The 20,705-nt window shown below is 41.4% G+C and overlaps 1 protein-coding gene across 1 annotated transcript in view; it reads right to left on the bottom strand.

Moving 5' to 3' along the window:
• The window catches only part of LOC108719566 (zinc finger protein 208-like), a 33,494-nt gene extending 17,450 nt beyond the window's left edge, over nt 1-16,044 (bottom strand). The window contains 3 exon segments of the mRNA XM_041566833.1: nt 4,280-4,440; nt 4,443-6,228; nt 14,633-16,044. Coding sequence (XP_041422767.1) covers nt 4,280-4,440; nt 4,443-5,967 — 1,686 coding nt within the window. The 5' untranslated portion in view covers nt 5,968-6,228; nt 14,633-16,044.
• Between the last annotated feature and the right edge of the window lie 4,661 nt (nt 16,045-20,705).

Raw genomic sequence — 20,705 nt, 5'->3', positions numbered from 1 at the left:
ACCAATGTTTTGGTTTTTTTTGGGGCCCCAATTTGTTTTTAACCTATAAGGGGGCACCTGCCACCATTTACTTTCTTAGTACTGATGTCTGTGTGGTCTTTTAACTGCGATGTGGAGTGGGCGGGATATGAGGTGAAGCTTGGGCGCCAGTGTGGGCGGGCCCAGGGGGCCCCAAAAATTTTGTTGTACGGGGCCCCGTGATTTCTAATGGCAGCCCTGCTCAGGGGAGAGAAAGCAGTGCAGTGAATAGGGACAATTACTCGCCCAGGGGAGAGACAGCAGTGCAGGGAATAGGGGGAATTACTCACCCAGGAGCCCAGGGGAGAGACAGCAGTGCAGGGAATAGGGGGAATCACTCACCCAGGGGAGAGACAGCAGTGCAGGGAATAGGGGGAATCACTCACCCAGGGGAGAGACAGCAGTGCAGGGAATAGGGGGAATTACTCACCCAGGAGCCCAGGGGAGAGACAGCAGTGCAGGGAATAGGGGGAATCACTCACCCAGGAGCCCAGGGGAGAGACAGCAGTGCAGGGAATAGGGGGAATTACTCACCCAGGGGAGAGACAGCAGTGCAGGGAATAGGGGGAATTACTCAGGGGAGAGACAGCAGTGCAGGGAATAGGGGGAATTACTCAGGGGAGAGACAGCAGTGCAGGACACAAGGGGTGAGACAGCAGCTACAGCAGAGCAACACTTTCCAGCTTGTTCCTTTGAGGAATCAGATTCCAACTATTGGGGTGTGAATGGAGGGAGGAAGTGAGACTTCTCAGGACATTCCTGGACAATGATTCTGTGCCCCTCCCCCACCATTGTACAGTTTGGCCCCTCCCCCAGGTGAATAAACTGCATATGGTCCATGGGAAGTGGCAGAATATAAACCTGTATTTACTGTAAACTCAATTGTGAGACTTGTCAAACCCTACAGTATATTACACTAATCACATGATCTGTAACGTGTCCCATTCACTTGTGTGACTATTTGTATGTGATTGTCCTTTGCTGTTCTCTTCATGGCTGGTTCTGACTACATGGATCATTCAAACAATGTAACAAAAGTCGTCTCCCACTTCCCACAATGCTTTGCTGTGATTAACAGACCTTCATGTGGAAAATAAACTCAATTAGCCTTAAGGTGCCCAAACATGGGCCAATAAAAGCTGCCGGTAACCGATTGGCCTGTCTATGGGGCACAAATGACAGGGCTGAGCTGCACCTCCAGACTCTGCTCTCTGCACCAATAGTTATATTTTTATCAGTGTAGAGACCAGCGACCCTGAGCTACAAGTGATCTTTAAAGTAGAACTATTGTGGAAATAAAAATTAATATAAGCTTCCTCATACTGAAATAAGAAAGTTTCTAAATACAATCAATTAAAATTCTGCATTGTTTCTGAAATAATCAAGTTTATCTTCACTATCTCTCAGCATCTGTTTCTCTTCATTCTCTCTTCATGCAGCAGTTGGGTGTCAGATATTCACTGACAGTTACATCCAATATATCTTATAGGGGGGCTCCTTTGCTAGCGGATGAATTAGAGCTCACTCAAATAACTGATTCCAGTACAAACACAATCTAACAAAATAACTGCCTTTTGCACAAATCCTGCACGTAGAGAGACATGATGTCTGGTGAGTTTAATAGAGTGAGCTCTAATACGTCTTCTTGACAAAAGGAGCCCCCCTATAAGATATATTGGATGTAACTGTCAGTGAATATCTGACACCCAACTGCTGCATGAAGAGAGAATGAAGAGAAACAGATGCTGAGAGAGGAATAGTGAATATAAACTTGATTATTTCAGAGATTTATGGTACAGAATTTGTAATTGATTGTTTTTAGAAAGTTACTTATTTCAATATGCTAAAGTTAATATTAAATATAATTTTTTTGTTGTGTTGTTTCTTTGTTTTGTTTTTTTTTTGTTTTTTTAAATGATTGATAAATGAGTTCAAATTTGTGGAAGGGCTTTTAGTTGACTTTGTTTTAAGAAACAAATCTGATTAATTCGAGTTTTAGTAAATAGGCCCCTAAATCAGTTCTGCAATGTAATAAGTGAACTTTGTATTTTCTGCAACTGAAAATTTCTACAATAATCCTTGCAGACATTTTCATGAACCGATTGATAAAACACAGGCATATTCTGCAAGGCTGTATAACAGAAGGGTGTATACACCAAACATACAATTACATATAAATTCTCACTGATGTTAGAGGTTCTGCCCCAGAACTGCTGCCACATTGGTCTTTTTTTTTTTATTTGAAATAATTTCTTTCTCTGCATAGTTTCCTTGTGCAAGAAATTCATTGGATTTGACAGAAATTTTTCTGGGGGGAGGGGCAGAGGGAGCCACTGACTAATGGGGCCGGAAATAGTGGTAGGCACATGCCTACGGTGCAAAGCTAAGGGAACACCAGGCACGCACTTTTTTTTTCTGTCTCCCACCCCCTAGTCGAATCCCCTCTCTCCACCTTGTTTGTCCTTTTTCATGCATGTGAGCATGTCCTTTTTGTGCATGTGCATATTTTTCAGGCACGCACCTATTGGTAGGGATGCACCGAAACCAGGATTCAGTTCGGGATTCGGCCGAATCCTTCTGCCCGGCCGAACCGAATCTGAATTTGCATATGCAAATTAGGGGTGGGGATGGAAATTGCGTGACTTTTCGTCACAAAACAAGGAAGTAAAAGATTTTTTCCCCTTCCCACTCCTAATTTGCATATTCAAATTAGGGTTCGGTTCGGTATTCGGCCGAATCTTTCACAAAGGATTCGGGGGTTTGCCGAATCCAAAATAGTGGATACGGTGCATCCCTACTTATTGGGTGCTAACCAGCCAGGTTACCTAGAGTGCCTAGCCGGCCTTGCCCAGCACTGCTGACTATTGTGTTTAGAAAATAAATCCCTACCTGGTGACTCCATAATGAGATTTTGAAATGGGAAAGCTTAAAGGGGAAGGAAACCTAGTCGGTGCAAACCCCCCACCCCCCCTCCTGTTTGTTGCCCACCCTCCCTCCTCCCCCCTGGCCTACCCGTCCCGCTGGGCAAATGCCCCTAACTTGTTACTTACCCTTCTGCGCAGGTCCAGTCCAGGGAGTTCACAGACGACATCTTCTTCCACGCGATCTTCTTCCTGCTTTGAAAGGCGTTTTGGCGCATGCGCAGTAGGAGCATTTCGCCGGTACGGATCTACTGCGCATGCGCTAAAAGTCACACGCATGCGCAGTAGATCATACCGGCGAAATGATCCTACTGCGCATGCGCCGTTCAAAGCAGGAAGAAGATCGCGTGGAAGAAGATGTCGTCTGTGAACTCCCTGGACTGGACCTGCGCAGAAGGGTAAGTAACAAGTTAGGGGCATTTGCCCAGCGGGATGGGTAGGCCAGGGAGGAGGAGGGAGGGTGGGCAACACACGGGAGGGGGTGAGGGTTTTTGCGCCAACTATCTTTCCTTCCCCTTTAAGAGCTGATGTGAGTGCCAAACAGAGTTAGGGAGACTGAGCTTTACTCAGAGGGATAAAAGGACCAAGCCCCAGCCCCTAGGATACATTTCTGGCAGGCTTGATGCTTTCTCAAGACTTAAACTTGTTTCCAATGGGAGCAAAACCCTGAAACAGAAGGACAAAATGACCCCAGATTATGGGAAGGGTTGGTCTTTTAAACCTTTGGTGAGGGTCCTTCTTATGGAGGCAGGGCTATACCCAGTAAGTGCGACATGGAGTTAGAAAAAGAAAATTGTAGTTTCATAAGGACATTTTTGTCTTATTCTGAGCATTTGTATGGTTCCTCTCCAGTGTTACATATTTGGTGTGTGCAGAGTACTTTTCAGTTTCCCAAAATCAATGCAATTAAAGGTTTAATCCCTGTGTACAAAAATATGTTACACATGATACATTGACTTTCTTTAACACCATTTTTGCCACATTCTGTACAAGCAAAATCTTTCCCCAGTGTGAATCTTCTGATGTACGACAAGTTGATAGAAGCTTTCTCCACAATCTCTACAAGTAAAATTCTTCTCCCTCGTCTGTTTATCCAAGTGACTCTGGGTCTGATCTTGTTATAAAAGCTTCTGCCACTTTCTACACAAATGAATTATTATTCCCCTGTGTGTCTATTAAAGTGAGTGGCTCAGTCATATTGGGAAATCTTTTCACACACACTGTACAAATGAATGGTTTCTCCCCTGTGTGGATTTTCAGGCGATTTAAGGAGTGGATCTTCTGTGGCATTTTTAGTTTCCACATTCTGTACAAGTGAATGGTTTCTCCCCTGTGTGTATTGTCAGGTGACGTAAGAGGTTGGTCTTCTGTGCAAAGTTTTTCCCACATTCTGTACATGAAAATGGTTTGTCACCTGTGTGTATTTTCATATGAGATACAAGGATACTCTTGTGTGTAAAGTGTTTCCCACACTCTGCACAAGTGAATGGTTTCTCCCCGTGTGTATTTTCATGTGTAGTGCAAAGTTACATTTTAAAGAAAAGCCTTTAGCACATTCTGTACAAGTGAATGGTTTCTCCCCTGTGTGTATTTTCATATGAGATACAAGATTACTCTTTTGAATAAAGCTTTTGCCACATTCTGTACAAGAGAATGGTTTCTCCCCTGTGTGTATTTTCATATGAGATACAAGATTACTCTTTTGAATAAAGCTTTTGCCACATTCTGTACAAGAGAATGGTTTCTCCCCTGTGTGTATTTTCAGGTGACGTAAGAGGTTGGTCTTCTGTGCAAAATTTTTCCCACATTCTGTGCAAGAAAATGGTTTGTCACCTGTGTGTATGTTCATATGAGACACCAGGTCACTCTTTCGTGCAAAGTATTTGCCACATTCTGTACAAGAGAATAGTTTCTCTCCTGTGTGTATTTTCAGGTGATTTAAGAGGGTGGTCTTCTGTGTAAAGTTTTTCCCACACTCTGTACAAAAAAATGGTTTGTCACCTGTGTGTATGTTCATATGAGACACCAGGTCACTCTTTCGTGCAAAGTATTTGCCACATTCTGTACAAGTGAATGGTTTCTCCCCTGTGTGTATTTTCAGGTGACATAAGAGGCTGTTCTTCCGGGAAAATCTTTTCCCACATTCTGTACAAGAGAATGGTTTCTCCCCTGTGTGTATTTTCAGGTGACATAAGAGGTTGTTCTTCTGGGAAAATCTTTTCCCACATTCTGTACAAGAGAATGGTTTCTCCCCTGTGTGTATTGTCAAGTGAAGTAAGAGGTTGTTCTTCTGTGCAAAGTCTTTCCCACATTCTGTACAAGTGAATGGTTTCACTCCTGTGTGTATTTTCAGGTGACGTAAGAGGCTGTTCTTCTGTGCAAAGTGTTTTCCACATTCTGTACACTTGAATGGTTTCTCACCAATATGTGTTTTCTGGTGATATAAGAGGCTATTCTTTTGTGCAAAGTGTTTCCCACATTCTGTACACATGAAAGGTTTCTCCCCTGTGTGTATTTTCATATGAGATACAAGATTACGCTTTTGAATAAAGCTTTTGCCACATTCTGTACAAGAGAATGGTTTCTCCCCTGTGTGTATTTTCATATGAGATACAAGATTACTCTTTTGAATAAAGCTTTTGCCACATTCTGTACAAGTGAATGGTTTCTCCCCTGTGTGTATTTTCAGGTGACGTAAGAGTTTGTTCTTCTGTGCAAAATATTTCCCACATTCTGTGCAAGAAAATGGTTTCTCCCCGGTGTGTATTTTCATATGAGTTACAAGTCTAGATTTCTTAATAAAGCCTTTGCCGCATTCTGTACAAGTGTATGATTTTCCTCCTGTGAGTATTCCATGTTTTTTTCCAGAAGACAGTGTTTTCCCACAGTCTGTACAAGGGACATTTCTTACTCCCATGTTAGTATTCTGGTGAGGGCTTTTCCAGCATCCTGCACACTCCGGATAGGGCTCCATACTAAAGTCCTGCCCATACTCCTCACTGGCAATAGGTTTTCTTAGTGTCTCCATTCTCCTCTCTTCTGTCTTCTTTCCAGTACAAGTACAGAAGATGACAAGAAGATGTCCAGCCTTTTCCACATCCACATGTGACAAAACAAAGACTTGTGAGCTCAGTGAGTGATCCTCATTCCATGCAGTTGTCTCACACTCCTACTCAGCCTGGGTTTGGCCTGTGCCAGCCTCACACCTTCTTCCTCACTCTGTTGTCCCCTTGTGGCCTTCACACACTCAGCCAGTTTATATTGAGGTCTCTTATCATCAAGCAACAACCTAATAAAAGAAAAACAGAGACATATATAGGAAACAAGACAAATAGCCAAATACAGGTATACGTATGAAGGGGATAAAAAATATGTGAAATTATTTCAGAATTATAAATAATATTGTGGCATTTATATTTGAGATAAAAAGGTTTATCCAATCACAGCTCTGCATTCACAGGAAATATAAAATGTAGTTTCCTATCAAGTCTGCTGGTAGCTTCTTATGCACTAGATGTTAATGGGGTGACATTGTACAATACAAAATGCTGAGTGCACTTTCAAGCAACACAAAAGTCAGCTGATTTCTTGAGTGCTCCTTTGTAAATTTGTTTTTGTTCTGCTGGGAGTGTTCCACCTGTACAAGTCTGAAATCTCCATAACACTATAGATATTTGGTATTGGGGCACTTGGGAGAGGACTTTGATAATGGGTTGAGTGCAGAGGACTCTTGTATTTGACTATATGTATTTTGTGGTCACAGCCTCATTGCACCCCCGCCTAATGGTTTTAAAAAATAGTGGTGAGCACAACTTTCCCTTGTTTGTTATAGTTTATACAGGAGCAGTGACCAGCTCCATGTTGTAGCTCCCACCCCCTCCAACTATAGTCAGGTGATCCCACTGGTGTCTAATAAAAGGGCAGCCAAGTTTGGGAGTTTTACTTTGAAAGCAGCAAGTAAGTTGCAGGTAAAACTTAGTCCCTTTGTAAAATGTATAATGAAGCAATAGAATTCTTAATGAATCAGATGAAAATTAAGGGGCCGATTCATCAAGGGTCGAATATCGAGGGTTAATTAACCCTCGATATTCGACTGGGAACTAAAATCGTTCGACTTCGAATATCGAAGTCGAACGATTTTGCGCAAATCCTGCGATCGATCGATCGAAGGATTTTTCGTTCGATCGAACGATTAAATCCTTTGAATCGAACGATTCGAAGGATTTTAATCCAACGATCGAAGGAAAATCCTTCGATCAAAAAATCACAGGCAAGCCTATGGGGACCTTCCCCATAGGCTAACATTGACTTCGGTAGGTTTTATCTACCGAAGTAGGTGGTCGAAGTATTTTTTAAAGAGACAGTACTTCGATTATCGAATGGTCGAATAGTCGAACGATTTTTACTTCGAATCGTTCGAATCGTTCGAATTCGATCGAATTCGATCGAATTTAACCAATTCGATGGTCGAAGTACCCAAAAAATACTTCGAAATTCGAATTTTTTTACATTCGAATTCTTCACTCGAATTTTGTAAATCTGCCCCTAAGTGTAGGACTGGCCAGATATGGGATGACTGTGACGTAGTTGTTCAGCTTAAATATATTGCAATATATGGACAAACAATCCCTGTTTTGTTTAAAGGGTAAGGCATTTTTCAGTAGCAGTAGCACAAAATGTCTCTGTCTTAAATATATTGATAATGGGTTGAGTGCAGAGGACTTCTTGTAGTTGACTTCACAGACTCAGCCAGTTTATATTGAGGTCTCTTATCATCAAGCAACAACCTAATAAAAGAAAAACAGAGACATATATAGGAAACAAGACAAACAGCCAAATACAGGTATATGCATAAAGAAGATAAAAGTATGTAAAATTATATCAGAATTGGAACTCTGGTCTGTGTTAGAGTTGAGTAGAGGGAATAACTTAACCTCTCCTCCCAGAAACATAGTTGCATGTGGATAGCCAATCACAGCTCTGCTTTCACAGGAAATATAAAATGTAGTTTCCTATCAGGTCTGCTAATCTGCCAGCTTCTTATACACTAAATGGGAATTGGACGGCATTGTACAATACAAAATGCTGTGCCACTGGCTCCCACACATCCTAGAGGAGAAGCTGGAAGTGTAAGTAGCAAGGGCTTTGGAGAAGTGCACTTTGAAGCAACACAAAAGTCAGCCGATTTCTTGAGTGCTCCTTTGTAAATTTGGTTTTGTTCTGCTGAGAGTTTTCCACCTGTACAAAATCTCCATAACACTATAGATATTTGGTATTGGTGCACTTGGGAGACATGGGACTTTCCAAATCAACTGCATTTCTGTGGCTAAATTAAATGATATTTCCAATATGTGCTTATATTAAAGGATAAGTAAACCTTTAAAATAAGTGAATTTAACATTTATGAGAGTGCTATTCTAAGCACTTTTGCAACATTCATTATTTATTTAGATATTAAAGGATACATGTACTGTTAATATGAATTTTTTTTTTTTTTTTTTTTTGAAAAGCTTTATTAGGAACTTCCATCAATACAAAGCCAAAATGCAAGTACAATAGTAACATATACAAATTAGTCACTCAAATATTTTCGTCTACCTGTACTTTCCCATCAGTATAACATGTCAGTCAATGGGATATTATAGTACCGTAATCGTACCCTACAACATGCCCTAATGTTGTTGATACTCACACCAAGAGAAGTTTGTGTATTGTGGATAGATTGAGAAAAAGATAAGTAAAGAAGAAGATACCAAGCGAAAGGGGGGGAAGGGGGTGCAGCAGGGAGATGTATGACTCGCACCTCTCATAGATAAGCTTTGTACACGTCTGTGTCTTTAAACAGAAGCCATCTTGTTCAGACCGATGAGAACTTAGCGAACTGATCTGCGGTATAAGACGACATTTCTTCATATTTATAAAGTTCAGAGATTTTATTGAGCCAATCTTTTACTGTAGGAATATATGTCGTTTTCCAATGCAGCGGTATTAGAAGTTTGGCAGCATTCAGCAATTGCGGTTCAAGGCCAGAATTGAAAGAAGCTACTGGTTGCGTGTTATGGAATAAGAAAACCCGTGAGGGGTCTGCTGGTATGGCCATACCGAGGATCTGACTGGACAATGAGCAAATCTCTTCCCAGAATGGTCTCAGGAGGTCGCAAGACCAGAAAACATGGAGCATGGTACCTTTTTCTCTAGAGCAGCGCCAACAAGTGCCATTTGAGTTTTTATACATATATTGCAATTTGGATGGCGTGTAATACCATCTGGTGACTATTTTGTAGTTGAATTCTTGTATCCGGCTGCATTTTGAGCATTTTAATAATCTGGATAACATATTTTCAATCTGTGCCTCTTCCAATTGGATATCTAGATCTCTGGACCATCTATTTATGTAGGAGACTGATTCCCACTTGGTGGTCGGCTGCAGCATTTTGTATAAAAGAGAAATGGTATGTCGCGGTGGGTCCTGAAGGGAGCAGGCTGTTTCAAATTTTGTAAGGTCTCTTCCTAAAGTTTGTACCCCTCCCAAGCTATGGAAATAGTGGGAATTCGCGCGTATTTTAGGTGGTCCATTCTCCGAATTTTGCAACTTTTCTTTGGGGATAAATGTTTTATTCTCCATGAAATGGACAAATTGAAGATTCCCCTCTATTAACCAGTCTTGGAAGTAATTAAGTTGTAAACCTGGGGGGAAGGCAGGGTTATTTATCAGCGGCAGCAAAAGCGATGGGTAGCTAGTGAGGGAATATTTTGTACGGCATTTGTCCCATATCATCATTGTATTAGATAGGAGAGGATGGTCTGTATGTTTCAACCGTCTATACTCTATAGGATCGATCTATCCATGGAAGATGCAATAGATATGTATAAACAGATTGCTGCTCTATTTCTACCCATAATTTTGTGTTAGCGTAATGGGACCAGTCTATTATTCTTAACAAGACCGACGCATAGTAATACAAACGGCAGTCTGGCAATGCTATTCCACCTTGCCGCTTGGATTTGGCCAGCATATTGTGACTGATTCTAGCTTTTTTGTCCTGCCACACAAACTTCGTTATTATTTTTTGCAGTTGAGTCAATTGTGTCTCCCCTACCTGCAGTGGGAGAGTTTGGAAGACGTATAAGACTCTGGGCATAATGTTCATCTTTACTACATTTATTCTCCCAAACCACAAAATAGGTTTGTCTTTCCAAGTGAACAGGTCTTTTTTTATTTTCGATATCACATGTCTTAAGTTAAGCTCAGCCCACTCTGAGGAGTCCTTAGTGATTTTAAGGCCTAGGTACGTGAACGATCCCTGCGCCCATTTATAGGGGAATCCCGTGGATAAGGCAGGAGTTGTTAGGTCGGAAATTGAGACGTTTAGGGCTGTAGATTTAGAGAAGTTAATCTTGAAGTTACTGAGAGTTCCATACGTCCGAAACTCACTGTTCAGTGCTGGTATGGATGTGACAGGATTGGTAAGGAAAAACAGCAGATCATCTGCATATGCAGCTATTTTATATTGCGTGTTACGTACGGGGATGCCAGATATATGTGCATTAAGTCTGATGTGGCTAAGTAGGGGCTCTAAAGCAAAATACAAATATCAAAGGATTCCGACAGGTAGCCATTTATTTTCAGGCGTGCCGTCGGTTTATTGTAAAGAGACATGATCCATGTCAGCATGTTAGAGCCCAGTCCTAGATGTTTTAAACACGAGAACATGAATTTCCAGCTGACCCTGTCGAAGGCGTTTTCTGCGTCAGTAGATCAAAGCAAATTCTCAATTTTATGTTTTTTGGCCCAGAATTGTAAGTTAATTAGTTTGTTCGTATTATCTCTACCTTCCCGTCCAGGGATAAACCCCACTTGGTCTGGATGTATTAGGGTAGGAAGAAGAGCTTGTAGCCTACGGGACAGGATTTTCGCCAATAATTTTATATCTGTGTTTATCAGAGAGATGGGTCGATAATTACTGGGGTCTGTCGCATCTTTACCTGATTTCAAGAGTATCGTAATATGTGCCGTTAGTGAGGACTTATCAAAGGTTTTGGCCAAAGAAATGCTATTAAAAGCTGAACACATATACGGCAATAATTTGTCTTTAAATATTTTATAGTAGGGTATTGTGAACCCGTCTGGGCCTGGGCTCTTGCCTGAGGCCGTGTCGTTAAGGACCGATTCCACCTCTTCTATAGTAATATTTTCTTCTAGCTTCGCAGTGAAATCTGAGGAGATATGTTGCAAATTAGCTGAGGTTAAATACTCGTCAACGCGAACTCAGCAGGTGTCGGCGTTGAACTAGGTAATTGGTAAAGCGAAGTGTAGAACTCCCGAAAGACTGAAGCTATTTTGTCTGAAATATGTTCCAGTGTGCCTCTGTTGTTGCGTATTGAGGGGATAAAGTTCTTGGATTGTGAGGATTTCAATATTCTGGCCAATAATTTCCCGCATTTATTGAAGCGGTGTTTTGTCATTGTCAACACTTTGTTCGTATAGTAGTCTAGGTGATCTGCTAGCTGTTTCCTAGCCTCCGTTAGTTCCCGAAACGTATCACGTTGCAGCGTGTGCTTATGTGTCGATTCTAATGAGGCTATTTTATCTAGAAGGGTACGGTATTTTTGTTCTCTTTCTTTTTATGAATTTTGTTTCAACAGCGCCACCTGCTGGTCAGTTTCTGACCATTCTGACCTTCAATTAGTCAAGGAAGTTGTCAGGAGAAAGAAAGAGGCTGTAATGATCTTCTGCTTCCAAAGAGCAGCCCCCACATGTATTCTTTAATATCTTAAAAAAGTAAAAATAAATAATGAATGTACATTACAAAAGTAATTAGAATAGCACTCGCATCAATTTTACTTTCACTTATGTTAAAGGTTTACATGTGATTATAAAAAAAACTATGTTTTACACATTGAGCAGCCCATATCTTTTTACAGAAATGGAATTACAAAAGTTCTCCCCCCCCCAAGGAAATACATCTAAAGCGAGACGCTATTGGGCTATTAACCATACCTCCCAACATTTTGAAAAGAAAAATATTTTGACCACGCCCATTTTGTGACCACACCCCCTAATTACCATGTTTATTTTACAAAATTTGGAAGGTTATGAAAGTTTGAACATATTTCTGTGGTTTTTTTCCAGTTTTGCTAATGAAGGTGAATTGCCCTTTAAGCTGTGAGTCTAACTTCTCCAAAGGGACCTGTTATCTTATATTGTTACAATTACTTATTTGCTTGTCTAGAAATTGTTATAAAAGTATCTTATCTTCTGCTGTAGCCGTTCTGGGCTCTCTGCCAAAAGCCAATTAAGTTAGAAACTTTGTGTCTTTTTCTGGCTGTTCAGTGCAGAGAAAAACAGGACTTTCCAGTATAAATGAGGGACTGCGGGTTGAGCTGTCAAAAGAGGGACTGTCCCACTGAAAACGGGACAGTTGGGAGGTATGAATTAACCCTTTAACTGCCAGCCAGTTTGGCTGATTTGGTACTTTAATTGCCAGACAATTTTTGAACATTTTGCACTCTTACACTTTAGGGGCCTATCCTGGGAGGGTCTTTTGGTTTACCCAGGAAAACAAAATATTGTTTTATTTCATGACAACCTAAGCTTTCAAAATATGCTAGAATCTTGGTGTAATTCCACTTTCGTACAAAGATAGAGGCTTCTAAGTGTCTAAAAAATGGGGGGGGGGAAATCCTGTTTCTCATAATGCAAACACATGTGTATTTTAGAAATATAATTTATTTTATGTATGAGAACACAGCAGATTTGGAAAGTTCTATGTCTCCTGAATGTGCCAATACTTAATATAAAGTTTTATGGAGATTTCTCACTTGTATAGATCAAAAACTCCAAGCAATATACTACCTAATTTCCAAAGCACTGTTCCACAAACCGGCATACTTCTGATTTCTTGTCCAAACATTCAACTAACAGTAGGTTTTCCCTTGAAAGCGATGCATTATTAGAAAGAAGATTCTGGTAAATCCAAAATTGGTAAATATATAGATATATACTCCAAACTGCCAAGTTGCAATTCTTTCCTAAAGTTATAATTTTTTATATAAATTTGTGAATTTTATTAAAAATTACCTCAACGCTTCCAGTTTACAGCATCATATCTCCTACATATCATTAGGTACAAGGTATAACACCCTAAAAATGAACGCCAGGAATCCACCGAACAGTTTGATGCCCAATGTGTATTCGTTTTCCTAAGTATGTGGCATATAGGGGCCCCAAAATGAAGATACCGTATTTGAGCTATCAGTTCTCGAATTCCTGATACTGCAAAATCAACACATTTACGTAGAAATGGCAAAGGTAGAAAAAAGTACATTCACGTCACAAAACCATATGTTTTTTGAAAGTACATATTCCCCCAAATCCAAATTAGGTATGCATGTCTTTCTATTCCAAAGCACGAAGCCACAAACCTTTCCTAAATTTGGTGATGTTTCTAAAAATCAACTCAAAGCTTACACCCTTCAGCATCTTATTTCCCACATACTATTAGGTATCAAGATAAATCACCCCAAATATGAAAGCCTGGGGTCCTCTGAACAGTTTGATGGGCAATATGTATAGGGTACCCAAGAACACGGCATATAGGGGCCCTAAAATGAAGACACCCCCACATGACCTGTTATTTCAGGTACTGCAAAATCAACACATTCACAGCATTTTTTGAGGGGCAGAGATAGAAAAATAATACATTCACCCCAGAAAACCATATATTTTCAGAAAGAAGACATTCCCCTGATTCCAATTTGGGTATGCATGTCTTTTTACTCTAAAGCACCAAGCTGCAAACCTTTCCTAAATTTGACAATTTTGGTGACATTTCCGAAAATCACCTCAAAACATCCACCTGGCAGCATCTTATCTCCCACATACTATTAGGTACCAAGATAATATGCCCTAAATATGAAAGCCTGGGCTCCACTGAACAGTTTGATACCCAATGTACATGGGTTTATCAAAGTATAAAGCATGTGAAGACCCCAAAATCTACCTTGTGCATAATTATATGATGGCTTCCATTTACACTAACTTATAAACACTGCCAGTTTTACGTTGGATAAAAGCTACAAAAAATGATGGTGACCCCTGAAAACCATACATTTTTGCATAGTACACATTCTGATGAATCTAAAATGGTTAATTATGTCTTTGTACTCCAAACTACCCAATTGCAAAGTTACGCTAAAAGGAGTGGTTTTTATAACATTTCTGAAAATCGCCTAAATATATTACAATTTGCCACATTTATTTCACTAAATTTCTTACATACAATGATAAAACACCCTAAATATCAAATACAATAAGGCAAAACAGTGAAATAACTGTTACTAATAAAGTTACTTTGTCACCCTTGTCCCTTGCCAAATGCAATATTTTATCAGTAAAAAAAACTTTTACATTTAGTGTTAGACGTTTGAACCTTGTGACATGCTGCACAATTCTGCACAGAGGAAGAAAGAGTAAGAGACCGGGCACAAGACTCAGTTTAAAGAGGCAGGAAGTGCTGAAGGAGAAGTAAGGGACTGGGGCACAAGATTGTGAGCGGCAAAGGGAAATGGTGTGCGAAAGAGAAGCCAGAAAAGCAAAAATAAAGTATAGTACTAAACTTTAGTAAAATGTATAGTGTGTGTGTGTAAATGCTTGTGTGTGTCTGTAAAAGTGTAAAAGAGAGGCCACCTACCATTTCCGTATGCAGGAGATCGGTCGTAGCATTGAAGGTCCGGGATCTGCAGAGAACACACAGCAGGAAGTGAGTGGGCAGGTGCTGAGTTCAGAAATCTTCCTTCTCCGTGCGGTCCTAAAGTCCTCCAAGCGGTCCCGTAAGAAATCGGGTCCTGCGACGATGGAGTTGCAGGACCATCCTAAAAGCGCCTTTGGCTCATTGCCAAAAGGTTTGTGCAACTGCCTAACCCTCTGTGTAAACGGCAAAAGCCGCTTATTCATAGGGTTTTGCTCTAAAAGTGCGGAACATATGAGATCCATTCTTGGCATTTAGAGCACTTGCCCGGCAGCTAGGGTTGCCACCTTTACTAAAAAATATTACCGGCCAGTGGGGGGCGGGCACCAAAAGGGGGTGGTCGATGACGCAAAAGGAGGTGGAGCTACATCGCAGAGCTCTCCACAGCGCTGGAAAAAAAGGTAAGTTCTGTGCGAAATGGGGGCAGGCCAGGGGCTTTTTTTAAAGGGTATTACAAATTACCGGCAACTGCATTGCCGGTAAATTTGTAATCCCGGCTTTGGCAGGTGTTTTACCAGCTAGGCCGGTAAAATACCGGCTGGGTGGCAACTCTACCGGCAGCACATATGAGATACATACTTGGCAGGCAAAGAGTTAAACTATGAAAAGCTCCTAAATCCTCTTTTACAGTGTCTAAAAGTTACGTTCATGCAAAAATATAAATAAAAGTTAACTGTTTTACTGGCACAGGTATAGATCTATTATCCACAATACTGTGGAGTTTCTGGGATATTTCCATAATTTGGGTCTCCATTCATTAGGTCTTCCAAAAAAAATAATTTAAATAAAAGTGAATAGGGATTGTTTTGCCTCCAATATGGATTCATGCAGCTTAGTTTCCAGCACATACAAGGGACTGTTGATTTATTACAGATACAGCAGTGCAGGGAATAGGGACAATTACTCACCCAGGGGAGAGACAGCAGTGCAGGGAATAGGGGGAATTACTCACTCAGGGGAGAGACAGCAGTGCAGGGAATAGGGGGAATTACTCACTCAGGGGAGAGACAGCAGTGCAGTGAATAGGGGGAATTACTCACTCAGGGGAGAGACAGCAGTGCAGGGAATAGGGGGAATTACTCACTCAGGGGAGAGACAGCAGTGCAGGGAATAGGGGGAATTACTCACACAGGAGCCCAGGGGAGAGACAGCAGTGCAGGGAATAGGGGGGATTACTCACCCAGGGGAGAGGCAGCAGTGCAGGGAATAGGGGGAATTACTCAGGGGAGAGACAGCAGTGCAGGACACAAGGGGTGAGACAGCAGTGCAGGACACAAGGGGTGAGACAGCAGTGCAGGACACAAGGGGTGAGACAGCAGTGCAGGACACAAGGGGTGAGACAGCAGTGCAGGACACAAGGGGTGAGACAGCAGCTACAGCAGAGCAACACTTTCCAGCTTGTTCTTTTGAGGAATCAGATTCCAACTATTGGGATGTGAATGGGGGGAGGAAGTGAGACTTCTCAGGACATTCCTGGACAATTATTATGTGCCCCTCCCCCACCATTGTACAGTTTGACCCCTACCCCCCCCCCCCAGGTCAATAAACTGTATATGGGAATGGGCAGAATATAAACCTGCATTTACTCTATACTCTGGTGTTTCTGGGGTATGTGTGAGACTTGTCAACCCTACAGTATATTACAATTGTAGCGCTATAGTAAATTGAGTGCACCTTACTCTGCTACAAGCTCCACTCCCAATAAATGTGCTCCGGATGAGACCTTAAAATCTCAGGGAGTAAGCCCTCGCAGCAGTGTGGAGGCAGGGTGTAGTGCAACTGTAACTATTTAGGGTGCAAATAATTGGGCACCAGTGGTTCTTATAACTTAACCAATGAACATATTTATTGAACATACAATCCTCACTGGAGTGTACAATAAGCAATACAGGATTAACAGTGGATAGGCAATACTCACAGCACCTTTGGTCAATATAAGTCCCCTCATGAACGAGGACAATGTATGCAGCCTTGAGGAGGTACAACCAGCTTTCAGCCTTTTCCCTAAGTGGAATCTGAGGGGAAACTCTACCCTAGGTCTGTACACTTAGTCCCTACTTCTGGGCATTTAGTACCCGGGATCTTAATCCCACTCACAATCCTCGGAGGAGCCTCAAACTACTCAGCTAAATATTATATCTATCTGTCACTCCTAGAGTGACCTATTAAGGTGAGTAGCCTATCCTTACTAGACCTGACCTGTCTAGGTTCCACTTGAGCTCTGCCTGCCTGCTCAGCCTACAGCCAGCACAAGATGGACCCTGAAAGCATGGCTTCAAAGGGTTTTATACTTTAGCACAGTGCAATCTACTGGTCACTGTGAGAAACAACAAGGGGAATAGCTTAAAGCAGGAATAGGAAACAGTTCCCCCTCCTAACTGTATTTTAGGACCCAGTTAGGTGTCTATAACACTAGGGGACTGCCTGCTAAATAATACTGGGGAACTAATATACCAGTCCCTTACACAATAATCACATGATCTGTAACATGTCCCATTCACTTAGTGAGTTCATTTAGGGAAATCTTCCCCATGTGTCTCAGCTGTATGGAGAATAGGTGAGGGAAAGCAGAATTCCCTTCCAAAACTTTCCCCTTGGCTGTGGGCAGGGAATTCCCATGGCAGCAATGGGTATAATATAGTAGCAGCAGGATAAAAGCTCAGCAGTGCATATAGTAACACTGACCAGATGGGACTTGTTTCCAGTAAGTGACCGAAAGGGAAAATAAATCCAGTTATATTTTTAAAGATTTATATAGATTATTTCACTCTACTTTTAAATTTTCACTACTTCCCTCTTGGCTGCCTTCTTTCTAATTGTAAGTGTTTTTGGATAGGGCATGGACTATGTATGTATGTATGTATGTATGTATGTATGTATGTATGTATGTATATTTTTATTTGTAAAGCGCTCCTTGAGGGCAAAGCACTGTACAACACAACAATAAATTAGTAGTAACAAACAAGAGGTCATACAATTCACATAAATATAAAATATAATTACAATACAGATTAAGTGCTCAGTGTCAAGGAGACAAAAGGCTAGAGGACCCTACCCCGTAGAGCTTACAGTCTAAATGGGAGGGTAACATACAGACACAATTCAGAGGGGTATTAAGGTGCTGTGGGTTACAGTTTATTACACTGTTATATAAGTGCCAGTTCAGCTGTTATCCAGGTGCTCAAGTCTCACTCTTTGTCATATACACACGCAAAATGCATAAAAGTCAAAGCCTTTTTTCCTGCAAAATTAATCAGTCAATGGGTGTTTTTTCTCGTGCCAAAAATGCATTGGATTCGACAGGCGTTTTTTTAAAATGTATTTATTCCACGTTTATTTTAAATCACATACTTACATACATACCGTATGTAGGGAACCATAAGTCCTATTTTTTACTTTGGTGTGGGGCTTGGGGTGGTTGGAGACCAGGGGGTCAAGAAAATATTGTTATATGGGCCTCGGGATTTCTGATGGTGGCCCTGGCTGCGGATATCTCCGGTGGTTTCCCTTCCTCACCTCCTGTGTCTCTGGATTTAGAGTGCATTCCCATGGTTCAGGGCTGACCACAATCAAGTGGAGAAGAGGAGCTCTTTCAGCGTACGTCCACCATGCTCAGTAACTAATCAAGCCCCCGACATTTTTTCTTGTACATTTTTTTTGGCTGCTCAATGTTGCCACAGTTTTATGAAACATGCAGATCCATGCAGCTAATTTTGCTCATCACTAATAAACAGACTTCTGCAGTAAGAACATTTGGGGAAATAGGAAATCTTATTTCTGGATTCTGCATTTTATCCCAGTGTATAATGTGCAATGGAAATCTTCCTGGGACCAAACATGGAGGAGCTTCAGTTTCCCTGATTGCCCTTTTATCGAGTATCGAGTAACAAGATCCATGGGCTTTGCAGCAGCAGTAATCAGTGAGAGAAAATTGCTTGAATTCAGGAACAAAAGTCCACCATTGCAGAAATCATTACTTTGGCAGTTGTAGCATTTTATACACAGGGAGACTAAACAGACTGGAGTCTCCAGGAATTCAGCAAGTTAATAGCAAGCAGCTTCCACTTCCACACACCTTTACCTGCTATTCGATTCCTTATAGGGCATGTAAAGGCAAAAAAATAAAATCTTGTTTTTACCTTCTTTCATGAAAAAGAAACCTATCTCCAATATACTTTAATTAAAAAATATGTACCGTTTTTATAAGAAACCTGACTGTATGTAGTGAAATTCTCCCTTCATTTACTGCTGTGGATAGGAATTGTCAGACGGTCCCTAACTGCTCTGCAGGGAAACAATCATACTTATGAACAGCAGGGGGAGCCCCCGCCTTACTTCCCAGCCATGCAGAACTCAAGCAGCTTTGTTTGTTTCCCTGTAGAACACTTGGCGACTGTGTAGAGATTTGTATTGGATTTTATTTTCGCCTTTACTTTCCCTTTACGGTTTCCAACTCCAGCTGCAGGGACAAAGATCATGGAGCCAGATTTAAACAGATAAACTGGGATTCTATTTGGAGGATTATTTTGCTGCAGCCACTGGTTCTGCAGAGTTGGTGAAAGTTTGTATTAAACAATACAAAAACTATAAAATCCACATTAGATCACATGACAACACAGGAGCCAGTGCAGTCTGTATATTCTGATTATTAATCAGTCTTGTTGTATCGGCTTCTGGCAGATATTATTTGACTTGTGCTGTTTTGATCATTTATGACGATCCCTAAGCAGCCCAGACCACACTGAGCATGTGCACAGTCTTGGTCTTGCAAAGATGTATAAAAAAGTTACAAGATGGTGACCCCCCTGTGGCCAACTTTGAAAGCATAAATCATTTGTTTGATTAGGCTTGTGGTGCAGTAAGTTCATGTTTATGTTTAGTATACAAAATACAGCATTTCTAGCCTTATTCTATTTTAGACTTTACTTCCCTTTTAAAACACCCCTTTAATATCCAACCCAACACCTTTGTATGGTTAACCCTGTAGCACCTCTTAAAGGGTTGGCTCTTAAAGGGCTCAAAACCTAAAAAATGGGAGCTACATACCTGCCATCCAGGATATATCCCTTCTGACTTGTACAGTAAGTTTATTTGACTGATGATTCTATTGGCACAATAGCGGAGTGGACAAATGGTCCTTTATTTTCACATATGGCAACTCCAGCAATGTTTCGGCCCTTCCTGGTTCTTTTTCAAGCGAATAGTTTGCTAGAATTGCCATATGTGAAAATAAAGGCTGTTTTTATCTTTATGAAATGGGAGGGCTGCTACATTTGTAACTTGTGGAGGTGAAAATATTAACTTCCGTGCACCCCGTTGAAGTGAGCTTGTAACGTTGGCTGCAGGACTACTGGCCCACCAGTGTAATTATTTAGCAAATATCTATCACTAGAAATCACTCTATACCCCCTATAATAACTCATGCCACCGATCCTTGTGTCCCAGCCCTCACTGCTTTTGTTGCCACCTACCTGTTTAACCATAAGACTGACACTTAGTATTCCTTCTTCATCCCGTTGCCCCAACTCTGGCTTTGGAACTAAGACAAGGTACAGGAGATCAGAACTCATCAAACTAATTGCAGCAACAGCTTCAGCTTTTCACTCAACTGCGGATGTGTCGGCTCCGGGGTAGTGAGGAACGAAGCAGGAGGAGGAGGAGGATTCCTCTGTGTTGCTCTCTGATAAGAACCCCAGTGCCGTATTCTGCTGAGCACAGGCCTGGGGTATCAGTTGATTACAATTGCTGGGTGGTGCCTAACTTTTGGCAACCCCCAGTATTTGTGACATTTCTTCTCTTAAAAAAAAAAAAAAAGTTTGTGATTTATTGAAAATATCTGCAAAAAACCCCTACTAGTCCCGCCCATCTTTTGCACTTGCCGCTGCCTCCTTTCCCAGGCTGTGCAGGGGAGCAGGCAGCACACTGCACTGTCGGATAGGAACCAATCAGCAACTAGGGTGGGTGTGTCCTAGCTGTCCCAGCCAAAAGCACAGTAGGAAGGGGACAACCAATCACA

Source organism: Xenopus laevis, chromosome 6L (assembly GCF_017654675.1).
Source record: "Xenopus laevis strain J_2021 chromosome 6L, Xenopus_laevis_v10.1, whole genome shotgun sequence".
NCBI lineage: Eukaryota > Metazoa > Chordata > Amphibia > Anura > Pipidae > Xenopus > Xenopus laevis.
The sequence above is the reverse complement of the archived record's forward strand: the minus strand, read 5'-3'. Positions and strand labels throughout refer to the sequence as shown.